Genomic DNA, 11,987 nt, shown 5'->3' with positions numbered 1-11,987 from the left:
TCTGGGGGCTCCTTCCAGCGTGGGTAACATCATTCAACTTGATGAGTTGTTGAGCCTGATTTAGAGTTTTTGCCCTTGCAGAAAGGGGGTCCGGGGGCTCTCCCCGGTGCGGGTCCCACTACGCGGTCAGTGGGCGGGGGTCCAAAGGGGGCCGTCCCTAGCGGTGGGCTCGGTTGTTTCTTGCTAAAGGTTTTCGTGACACCCTTTCCCACGATTTTTCTAATTTTTTTCTGGTTTGAAGATGATGACTTCTGAAAGTTACCGTTCAATTTTAGAAAATGAACCTGTTATAGAGATTGGATTTCAAATCTGTAAAAAGCAATGTCTTTCTTATTGAGTCTAGTTTATTTCTAACAATTTTCAGCAATTTTTATGGTCATTTTATTCCCCATTTTGATTAAAAACAAGACCTTTATTATTCTGCATTATTTGAGTTGCAAAGGTTTTTAGTTCATTTTGCAAGAGTCATATCTCCCCAATGTGTAATCATTTTCCAAATCTGTAAAAAGGGTTTTCTTTCTTTATGTGTCTAATTTATATCTGAAAATTTTTATAACTTTTTATATATATTTGATATTTTAAATTTGTTAAAATTCAAAACTGATTACAAATTAATCTTATTTAACCATGATTAAACAAAACAATTCTGTTTTTTTATATATTTGAAATATCAAATAAATATATAAAGTTATAAAAATTTTCAGATATAAACTAGATTAATGAACTAGTTTAATCTCCCCACAGCAATAGAAACACGCAGGCTATGAAATGTAACCCATGCAAAATTTTAAAGGCCCACTATCGACATAGATCACGCACGATGGTATAGTCAGTGTGCAGGTCAATCGATGTTTGATGGAGCAATGTAGGAACGTCTGCTGGATGTGCACAGAAGTAGAAAGAGAAGGGAGAGAGAGTGAGAGGGTTGATGTTCATGGCCTTCTCCAGGGGAAACTTTTTGCCTCCCTTGATTTCTTCTCTAGAGAGAGAGAGTTTTACAGTGTTTTACAGAGAAGGAAGAAGAAGAAGATGACGATGAAAAGTTCAAACAAACATTTTTGATGACTCAGGTTCGTTTCGCAGGATGGCCATCGGATCGTCGACTCACCATCGTTTCGCCGGATCACCATCGACGAAACGATTAAGGTTCGTTTCGCTGTGTAGACTTTGAAGAGTCAACATCATCCTCGACTTTCTGGATAGAAGACATGTTTGTCCTTTTTTTGAACCGTTTGTTTTTTCTTTTTTGAATGAAGAGCATTTTTGTTATTTTCTTAAACCATCGTTTTATGAGAAGAATAGCAAGAAAGGGTACTTAAGTCTTTGCAACCACACCAGACTCCAATGCTAAGTGATGTCAACATACACGGGAATACGAGCCCCATGTGCTTGTATACGTGGTGCTCATTCAGACCCCCCGAACACAGACGTGGGATTCAGTGAATCATCAGGAGATAACATACACCACCCTCTCGTATTTACCGCTGCGGGGAATTACCCCGCGGTAGAGAGAGAGGATCAGGTCAGAGTGTGCTCTGACGGTACTTTGTCATAGCACTTTTGGATGCCGTTGATCTCACAATGAACGGCATCCAAAGCCTGTACGAAGCCCGATGCCGTTCGTGTTGCATCCGGACGGTTTAAAATGAACGGTTAGCAATGAGCTATTTAATTGTTTTGATGGGTGTCGTTCATTTTTAAAATAAAACTTTGGTAAATTCCTCTTGCTTGCCTCGTTCCGTGTCCACTTTTTACCGACTTCGGATTCCTGGCTCTGCCGATTCCCTCCTTTGATAGTTTGGTTTCTCAAACGAGAGCGAGGGCGTTCGGACGGCGCTGTCTGCGTAAGCGACAAGAAAACCGGAAGAGGGGAAAAGGGAAGAAAAAGATAAAATTGAATTATAAACAAACGGAGTACATGACGACCCCGGCGTGTGAAGGTTCGCGAGTCCCATTGCTGACGATCAGATCGGGCGTTGGATAAGCCTTCAATTCCCATTTCTCTTCTGTTTCTCGCTTCTTCGGTCTCCGGTTCGCCCCGCATACCGCGGAAGATCACGCGCTCTGTCTCCCTCTGCAGATCGAAGGAGGTAAATTCCGAATCCTTCTCTGGCTTTGTTCTCTCTCGCCATCTGATCTTGGAGTTTGATATTGAATCCTGTTTAGTAGTTCGGATATTGAATCCTTCTTTGGCCTCGTCCTCTCCGGCGATCTGAGCGTGGGAGTTTGACGCGGGAGTGATGGAATTCAGGACGTTCTTCTGTAATTCGGGAGATTGAGATTCACCGTGACCATAGAAAGACAAGACTTTGACTTTTATTCTGTTTAGTAGTTAGGAGATTGAATCCATCTTTGGCCTCGTTCTCTCGGGCGATCTGAGCGTGGGAGTTTCTGGATTTTGGATTTCCTTCCTTCTGGATTTAGGAGTGAGGGAATTCAAAACGTTTCTCTGTAATTCCAGATATTGTGATTTACCATAACCATAGAAAGAAACGACTTTGACTTCCTTTTTGTTTAGTAGTTCAGAGATTGAATCTGGTTCTCTTTGGCTGGCTTCATTTTGAATTCGATGCGAGAAAGAGAGAGAAAGGGGAGGTAGGGCGTTGTTCTGTCGTTGAAGAGTTTGTTATTGATCGTTCTTTCTAGTGGTTGCCGCCGATCGGGTTCTCTATGGCTTCATTTTTAATTCGAGTGTGAAATTCTCAGCTAGTTTCTGGCACTGAGCGTGCGCATGGAATTTCGATGAGATGAGATGAGAGGGGAATTAGCTACTCTTTTTTCCGTACAGGGTTATCGGCAGGGACTCGGGCTGTATTCGGCTTCATTTCCATCAAACTTTTTCAGGTTTGACGAGTCTCGTTAGTTCTTGGATCGTGAGTGCGAGAATTCGGTGGAGCCAGAGGGATTTAGGTGCTCTTTGTGTCTGCATAGAGCTGTGATTCTCAGGTCTTCAGTAGCTAAGCTTTCTTTGGCTTGATTTTTGGGAGATTCTTGGTTCTGTTAGCCCATTTCCCGGATCGGATCGCAGTTTTCTTTCTAGAATTCAACGCAAACGATGGGGAATTTCAGTATTCGTTTTGTTCATTACGGTGAGTTTCTGATTGTTTTGTTTCTCAACGCAAACAATCGGATTGATTGAGGCTCTTTCTTTTCCCCCGTTGTTTTTCCACCGGCTCCTTTTGGGGGATTTCCTTGTTAGTTCTCAGATCGATGTGTCGTTCGATCCAGCCGCGAGGGAATTTAGGCGCTCTTTCCTTGCAGAGTTCCCTGATTCTTGTTTCTTTAGGAATCATCCGTAATCCTTACTGGTTGGATCATTCTCTGCTTGATTTGCTTTGAAGATTTGAATTTCTTGGATTCATTTCGGTGTTCTTGTTCTTCCTTATTTTCTCTTGAATTTCGATTTTCTTTTCATATATTTTGGAAATTAAGATTGGCATTCTCGTCAACATCAGGTTTGTTTAGTTGGATTAAATTTCCTTGTTTTCTTTGCTGCTTATTGTGATTGCTGTGGTATTTTCTCGCCTTGTGGTCTGGAATTTTGGATTTCCTTCCTCTTTCATTTGAAGATTTTCATCAAAACTTGCTTTCAAAATTCTCTTTGAAATTTAATGTTTCTTCCATGCAGTTTTGTCATTTGTGAAAGCCCATGTTGTCTGATCACGCATTTCTGATATTACTGCAAGCCACCATCAATTCTAGCTTTTATTTTCAGATTATTTCGACCAAAAGGGAAGTTTTCTTCAGTTTATCGTGTCTGAAACGCGTTTGGAAAATTTTTCTTCATTCAGGTCAAGTTGCAGCAGTTCATACTTCTCATGTTGCCTTTTACTCTCTTTTACTGCTGAGTGAAGCTTTGTGCAGAAAATGTGAGGACTGAGGAGCTTTTTGATATTCTTCCAAGTCGTGGTAATTTGGTAGCTCGCATATAGTGTTTTCTTATTAAGACGGTTAAAAATTTACTAGGGAGCCAAAAGAGATTTTCTATTTTGGGATTTTGTGTCATCAGAGTTCCTGTTTTTTTTTTACTCGGGATAAACTGCCCCAGGCATAGAGACCTAGCCGCGCTGACTCAGCCTTCCGTACTAACTGTCTCTGTTCATGTCGGCCTAAAACTCAGAGGGCTTACCTGTCGACCCAGAGAGTCGTCAAGCTTCGGCTTATGCAGGAGGGTGACGCCTTTGAACATACACTGCCCGTCAAACGGTCTAGGCCCCATCCCACTCCGCCAAACCCCTTGGGTATAATTAGATTTCCTATTTTTGTTTGTTGCTTTTCTTTCGCTTTTTTTACTCTCATTCTGCTAACACGGGTCACAATACTCCGGGAAACCCAGCAATTATTTAAAGCCAAAACAAGGTTTTTTCATTTCTGTTGCAGGCAAGATTTTCTTAGTGGGGATTTATGTCTGTTTCACTTTGTAATTCCTGAAAACTGAGGTATTTTAGACTATTCTTGTTTTGTTTTTGTTTGTGATTAAAATCTGAAAATCCTTTATCTTTATCTCATTAGCAAAAGAACATGGGGTCGACTTATTTTATCCGTCTCAGAAGACTGCATGCGATTTTGTGCTGTTTTTAGCCTCTCTTTTTTTCGGTTTTTTGATGTTTCAGAAAGTTGGTAGATCTGCAATGATAGAATAATCTAATGGACAGCTGTTGTATCATGGGAATTTTGCAGATCCGTCTGAAGGAGTGTTGGACAGTCTTGCCCCTGCATAAAGTTTGGTTTCTCCATCAGGTACAACTGTGATTCTGCGACACCCAGCATCTTTATTTTTGGGGAGGCTTTTCTGTTTATCCTGAAGATGGGTATGTAAAGAGTCACTCTTCTCTGTTTTTGTAGTTGTGATATGGTCCGATGAGACAATGCAGAGATCACGCAGAGCTCTACTCCAGAGAAGAGCTTTGAAAAGTATCGTCTCGCGGAGGAAACAGTTATACAAGGTGTCCATCTCCCTGGTCCTCATTTCATGGGGTCTCATATTGCTTCTCAATTCGTGGGTGGGACGCAGTGATGGATACACGTGTAAGCTTGCATCCCCTCTTCTTGAATTGTCATGTTTTTGCTTGTCCTTGAGTTGATCTTTTGATTCATTAATCTCTTGAATGAGTTTATGTAGTCTATCTTCAGCTTCTTATTAAGGTTATGACCGATCATCATGATGTTTTGCTGATATAAATTTGAAGTGTTTCTGTTGCTTTATTCAGATTTAGGAGATGAGTTTGCATCCAAGCAGAATGGTTCCTTCTATGCTGAAGATTCACAAGTTCTTAATTCTACCAGAGGAGATGGATTGGCACCATTTATGCAGGTTGATACCTTTGATGCTGAGGATACAGCAGCTGTAGATTCAAATGAAGAAGAAGGATCAGAATCAGTGGTAACAGGTTCCTCCCATGCTGAAGATTCAGGGTTTCTTCCTAATTATGCAGGGATTACATTGGGAGAAGTGGATGAAGAAACACAGCCTCTGGTCCATGCTGCGGAAATTCAACCTGAAAATGACAAACATGTCTCACAGGATTTAAGATATGGACCTGAGCATGTAAGAGAGGACGTGCAAAAGCGCGACAGGTTGTCTTGTGTTTCAGCGCTTGATCTTGATGAGTTCAGAAGTAAAGACATCGGTTCCAATGGTAGATCTGAGAGGGATCAGCTTGGGAGCATAGTTCACTGGAGGGAGCCTGGTGGGAAGGAGTACAATTATGCAGCTGCTTCAAAGGGAGCTAAGGTCCTTGATTGCAACAAAGAAGCAAAAGGTGCCTCCAACATTTTGGACAAAGACAAGGATAAATACCTCCGAAACCCATGCTCTGTGGAGGATAAGTTTGTCATTATTGATCTTTCAGAGGAAACCTTGATAGGCACAATAGAAATCACAAATTTTGAACATCACTCTTCAAATTTGAAGGATTTTGAGCTACTCAGCAGTTTGGTTTATCCCACAGAGAGCTGGACCCACCTTGGTGAGTTTCATGCTGGAAATGTAAGGCATGCACAAAGATTTACTCTTCAAGAACCAAAGTGGGCTCGGTACTTGAAGTTAAATTTGCTCACCCACTATGGGTCAGAGTTCTATTGCACACTGAGTGTTTTAGAAGTGTACGGGGTCGATGCCATTGAGAAGATGCTGGAAGATTTGATGTATAAGGGGCCAAGGTTAGAGGAACATACAGTTGATCAGGCATCTAGTCATGAGCTTGATAAACTTCTAGATAGGTTGGATTCCTCTTCTGACCTGTTGGGTTCATCTCAAGGAGCATTTGATTATGAATCTAGGCTTAACACTAAGAGCTTTAAGCACGACTCAATAACTGAATTAAGACCAAAGCATGGTGGAAGAATGCCTGGAGATACTGTCCTAAAGATACTGATGCAGAAAGTCAGATCACTGGATTTGAATTTCTCTGTTTTGGAGAGATACATTGAAGAGTTAAATTCCAGATACGGAAATATTTTCAAGGATTTTGATGAAGAGTTATATGATAAGGCACTGCTTGTGCAGCATATCAGATCAGCAATAAGGGACCTTAAAGAAATCTATGAGGTTATTGTAAGTGAAACTCTCCATCCTCATGCCTGACAAGATAACTTGTGGCATTTGAACTACAATTATCACTTGTAATTTCTCTTAAACCATCTTTTGTTTTACCAGGCTAGAGATGTTGATGAGCTTATCATTTGGAAATCTTCTTTCGGTTCTCAGATGAACAAATTGGTTGCAGATAATGAACTTCTCAGGTTTGAATTATAGTTCTCACTCATTTTATCTTGCAAATCACCTGATGCATGTTAAGAAATTAGTTGCTGCAGAATTGTTTGACTTTCTACATATGATTTGATATTCATTTGCACAAAGATTCTAGAATTTTGTCTGCGTTTCTGCCAGTTGTATGCTATCTTATTCTGGAGTAGTAAAGATCCAATTCCAGATAATTATTTGCTTCTGAATGCGGTATATCTTGCCTGCTGTAAACATTTAATCCCTTCAGTGCGATTATATGCAATGGCTAGAGGATTCAATATGGGACCAAATACTCTGATCCAGTTGCTGCCAGAAACAAACATATTTACATTTTTTATTTGTGTCTTTAAACAAACTTTAGCTGCATGGGGTCTTAATGAAGTGAGTTTCTGTTATCGGACTAATAGATGATTTCCTAGCAAAATTTTGTTTCAGTGGTAGGTTACTGTTAGCTTCCAGCTGTTAAATTATTTTGTTCAGTATTTTCTGACATTGGAGAATAATCACTAGAGAAAGGTGTTAGTCAAATAGCTAAAAGCAGGATCATGTTTTTTAAGTTGAGTTTGAACATTGAGCATTTGAGCCTCATTGGTTCCGCTGTGTTGATCGTTTCTAATTTATGGAAGCCGAAAGTAAAAAGTAGTCACAAATTTAAATGCATATATAATGAGGTGCTTGTTTAAAAGTTTGTCCTACTGGACATTTCCATCTTGTTGGGCTATAAATTATCTACAATTGACAACTTGGTCAGTGTGATTGTATCTGCTTCCACTTAATGAGAATGGAAATAAAATGTTAGCCAGTTCAAAGTGCTCGTTGGCCCAACCGAGGTGATTGCCACTGTCTTTTCTCAGGATTTGGAGCCAATGTAGACAGCGCTTTTATGGCTTTATGCAGGGGAAGCTATACCCTATAACATGTTAGTGATGGGATAACAGGTCCTTTGCTAAGGGGAGTCATTTCTTAGCTCTGCAAAGTTCGGATATGAGTAAATCAGCGAGTTGACCAGGTGTCATGTCAGTGACAGGATAACACCATTTTACTTTTTCTAAGTAGCATCCTTCAGCTGGATCAAAAGCTTGATTTTGCTGTGGGTTCACGTTGAGTCAGGTTGGAACACCTTGACTTCTGTGTTAAATTGGCAAGTCTTTGGATTCAATTTAGGTTCAATTCATAAATCACACAAATAAGTGTTCTTATTGAAATATAATGCCGTAAAACTCGACACTATTGTTGTTTTCGTCGATGTATTTGGCTTCTCATGCTATGGAGAACAATTCTAGCAACTTTGGTCCTCAGTTTTTGTCAGCTAAATCACTCATGTGTAATGAGTTGTGCCAGATAAATGTTCTTTTTGATTCTTGGCATTGAGTTTTCTAGTTGAGCGGGCTGGATGCTTGTTCATGTTGGACTTAATATATGTGAATCAGTTGAACAGATCCATGTTTTGTGATTGTAATAATTAGGGTGCATTCATTTATGGTTTTAGATGCTCTGATTGAAAAAGGCAAGACATGTTCTCTTTTAAGTCGTCTGGAATTGCCAGTATTTAGGACAGGTACATGGGACCTTTCTTGTAGCATGTTCCCTTACCTATCCTTGCCCTGTTTGCTTGTCTCCTCGCAGATTGGAGATAGAGAGACAGAGAATTGACCTGGTTGGCATGGAGAATAAAGGTCTTGTCATACTGCTCTTAAGCTTCATATGCGGGATGTTAGCCTTCTTCAAGGTATTTGTAGATCTTCTGGCGAGTCTTTGTAGGACACAAAAATCTGTCAACTGCTGTAGGTTGAGTACACCATGGATTTTGATTTTGTTCTCTACCATTGTAATCTCCATCATTGTGTTATAGTTAGTTGTATGCAAAACTTTGTTTCGCTCTTAAGCGGTCGGCATTGTACAGACACCATCATCTGAGCATGCTTAGCCTGAAGGTGATGCAATTTTTGTAGGAGTAAAAGCGCTTCTTGTTTTCATGCGTTTCTGATCAATGCAACATAGCTCTAAATTACAGACTATTAAAATCTTATTCTGCCTAAAGGAAATTAATGGAATGTCTTGCTTTTGACACTGGAAACCATTGGAATTTAAAATTTTGTTTACATGAATATGGAACCTTCCATTGTTTGTCAAACATTGAAAATGTGGGTCAATAGAATTCTCGTTTTGAAGAAAAGGATTATCAATTCCATGGAGAAAACCTGCTTATAAGTCCTAATTGCTTGGATTAATGTTAAAAACCAGTAGGCTTGCTCTGGGAAAATTTTGTCTATTGTTGCTCTAAACTTTCTTGCTTTCTGTAAAATCACTTGGAAATTGTGGGAAAGGGCGTTTGAGTTTGAAATTTGAAACGTGAAAATGATTCAGTTCGTGCATGCTAAAGTGGTTGCCATTTGAACTTTTCGAGTTGTACTTTACAGTAACAATTTCTATGTTATTTTGTCTCTTGGCTTTTTAATTTTATTTTGTTTCCTTGTTTTTTCACCAGTCACCAATGTCATCCACATGTTCATTCTTTTATTCGAGATCGGTAGAAGAGGCAATCTGTTGCATCATTAGGCCCATATGCGTTTAGCAGGGAAAACAATTGGATTGTGGTGTATCAATATCGAGTCTTCCCGTAATTTTCATTGAGGACACGGTAAAATCTATATGCAACATAAGGAATAAACTTCACGTAAGGCAGGATGGTCGTGGGGCCTCACCCCGGGTTTTTCTTCGCTTCGGCGAGTGTTTCTAGTCATAAAGAAAAACATACTGAATAAACTTGTCAACATATCTCACCATGAAGGATAAAACCTTGCTAAGTGCTTTTTAGGCCATGTTTGGGAGCCTCGAATTGGAGGAGGTGTTTTAGGGTTTCCCCCGTGATCTCATGTTCTCTCGACTGTTCGGGGAAGTGGTGTTGCCAAAACACTATATTGGGAATGGCTTTGGCAGCCTCAGCATCACATTTCAATACCATTCAGAAAAGGATGTTTTTAGCAACTCCATCTTCAACACAACATTTTGGCAAAACTATACTTTGCAACACATGGAAATGGTACTTTCTCCCAAACAGAGCTTAAAAGCAACCATGTTGTTTAGGCTCTGTTTGGGAGCCTTGAATGTTACGGTTTACTCGGTGCTCGCTGGGCAATTCCATCCTCAACACCACATTTTGCCAACACATGGAAATATTGTTTTCATTATGCATCTCAATGAAGTGCTCTCAGTCAGTAATTTCCAAATCTGTAGCCTCATTCTTGCTTCCAAATTGGTCATATTCATATTTGGACTGATGTTTCTGTAGGCTATATGATAAATTCAGATGAAATCTGATCCTTCTGTACTTTTTATACGTGTTTCAAGCATTTTTTTTGTTAGACTCATCACCTGTATTTCATTGGATCTGGGCTGGTCCAGATTTTTATAAGGCGTATTGCTTAAAATTTAAATTTGGACAACTATGATCCAGCCTGTATCCAATCGTTTATGCTTCCAACAAAAATGGATCTACTCGTTTGGCCTGATTTTGGTGGTGATCCCTGCGTAGATCCAATAAGGGGGTGATCAATGACGACGTTTGTCAGATTTATTTTTATGAATATATATCAGACTCAGGTTGAGTCGAGTACCCTGCAAAAAAAGTCGGGTTGGGTCAGGTAAGTGGCAAAAACCATGACCCAAACCTGGCCCACATATTATTCAAGTCAGCACTTTCCTTGTCCATATCCCGAGAATTCGGATTCCGGTTGGGTTGGGTACCCGACACAAGTTAGACTCATTGACAGATCAATGGGTCCCTATTCTTCCTGGCATGTTCGGTACTAATGCTAATTACCATCAATATCTATCCTTTTTTTTACTCTCAAAATCAAAGACCTAGCTGTGCTGGCTCCGCCTGCCGCACTTACAGTTAGTGTACTGACAACATAAAACTTGATGAGCTTACTATTTTCTAAATCATTATTAAAAAGTCTTGAGGTCAAATTGGACCTTTGATCGCAAGTAAGCTGTATGGTGAGGATCTACAGTGAGACACATGACACCTTCAAGTATGAAGAATATAGTTCATCCAAGACAGAGATGCTAGTAATGCCATTCATCTATGACATCTATCTCTATTTGGTAACTTCTCTTACTGATCCTCAAAGTTAATAGCTCATTTGTGTTTTTTACTTTAGAATCCATACGTGCCATCATGACAGGAACAGCCACCAGCGCCAAATTGAGGCACAATAGAAAATGAAAAGAAGCAAAAGAAGTAAATGGGCAATATATTAAAGGTGCACATAAGCATGACTACTTGAGTATGCAGGGATATCCAGATAACAGAAACCTGCCCAGCGTTCATCATGTTTTATTCTTGGATCCACAAGTGATTTAATGGAATGTGTTGAACTAGGGAGTTATTTTCGCCTTAATCTTTCCTCAACCTTTGCACGAACTCAGTTGGCATGTAATGGAGAGACAACTCTTGGAGGTTGGTCAGGTATTGAATTCCTTGTGGCAAGGTACTTAGCTGGTGGCAACCATCGATTTCTAGCTTCTTAAGGTTTAGCATTGCACCATTGGGCAACACCACCTCTTTCAAAAATTTGAAATAAGTAAATTTTAGAATCTGAAGCTTTGGAAACCCATTAGGCCCACATTGTAAGCTTTGTTCATGAGAAGGTGTACCAAACTTGGACATGATTGAAGGAGCTGAAAGACATATTCAGTTAAGTTGGTGACTGTTAATGTTAAGCTTGTGAGATTAGGAAGCAATCTAATCCCTGTGCGCAACTCCTCTAAGCACCCTTTCAACTCTAGTGACCGCAGATGTTTTACAGATTCAGTATCCTTCTAATAGACACACAAAGCTCATCCTTGTCTTTCCCCATGAACATCCAATAATTCAAAATGTCTGAGAGCCCTCAAGTTGCCAATCCCCTGAATGATCTTTTTTCTAGGATCGATCACGCGCACCAATGCTGATTGCCTCCGGTAGATCACGTCTCGGACCATCATTGGTATCAGAGCACAGTGTTGAACGTGTTCTTCCGCTCCTAGGGGCCGACGGAATCACCAGACATCATACACTTCCAAAGAGCATTGTCCGGCGTCGGCTCACGGTTCTCTGCACCGGTGACGATTCTGTTTTTCGACATTTTTGTGCACACGGCACCAAATCCAGCAACAGGAATGGCCTGAGTCTTGTATAGACCGGCAGAACTCTAGCGTGCTTTCGTTGGCACACTTAATCTTGTCCTTGCCG

General features: G+C 40.3%; 1 protein-coding gene across 2 annotated transcripts; it reads left to right on the top strand.

The window, feature by feature from the left end:
* The first annotated feature begins 1,918 nt into the window (after window positions 1-1,918).
* On the top strand, window positions 1,919-8,708 carry LOC149817371 (SUN domain-containing protein 4-like). 2 transcript variants are annotated; one of them, XM_089987076.1, is made up of 6 exons: window positions 1,919-2,090; window positions 4,681-4,740; window positions 4,846-5,028; window positions 5,211-6,556; window positions 6,659-6,744; window positions 8,375-8,708. In XM_089987076.1, the coding sequence occupies exons 3-6, from the start codon at window positions 4,869-4,871 to the stop codon at window positions 8,598-8,600; spliced, it is 1,818 nt and encodes a 605-aa protein (XP_089843202.1). In that variant the 5' UTR covers window positions 1,919-2,090; window positions 4,681-4,740; window positions 4,846-4,868; the 3' UTR covers window positions 8,601-8,708. The 2 variants fall into 2 exon arrangements, with proteins under 2 accessions (XP_089843202.1, XP_089843203.1); XM_089987077.1 differs by lacking the exon at window positions 1,919-2,090 and adding an exon at window positions 3,072-3,089.
* Window positions 8,709-11,987: the final 3,279 nt, after the last annotated feature.

Source organism: Nuphar pumila, chromosome 14 (assembly GCF_984573655.1).
Source record: "Nuphar pumila chromosome 14, dmNupPumi1.hap1.1, whole genome shotgun sequence".
Classification (NCBI taxonomy): Eukaryota; Viridiplantae; Streptophyta; class Magnoliopsida; order Nymphaeales; family Nymphaeaceae; genus Nuphar; species Nuphar pumila.
The sequence above is the reverse complement of the archived record's forward strand: the minus strand, read 5'-3'. Positions and strand labels throughout refer to the sequence as shown.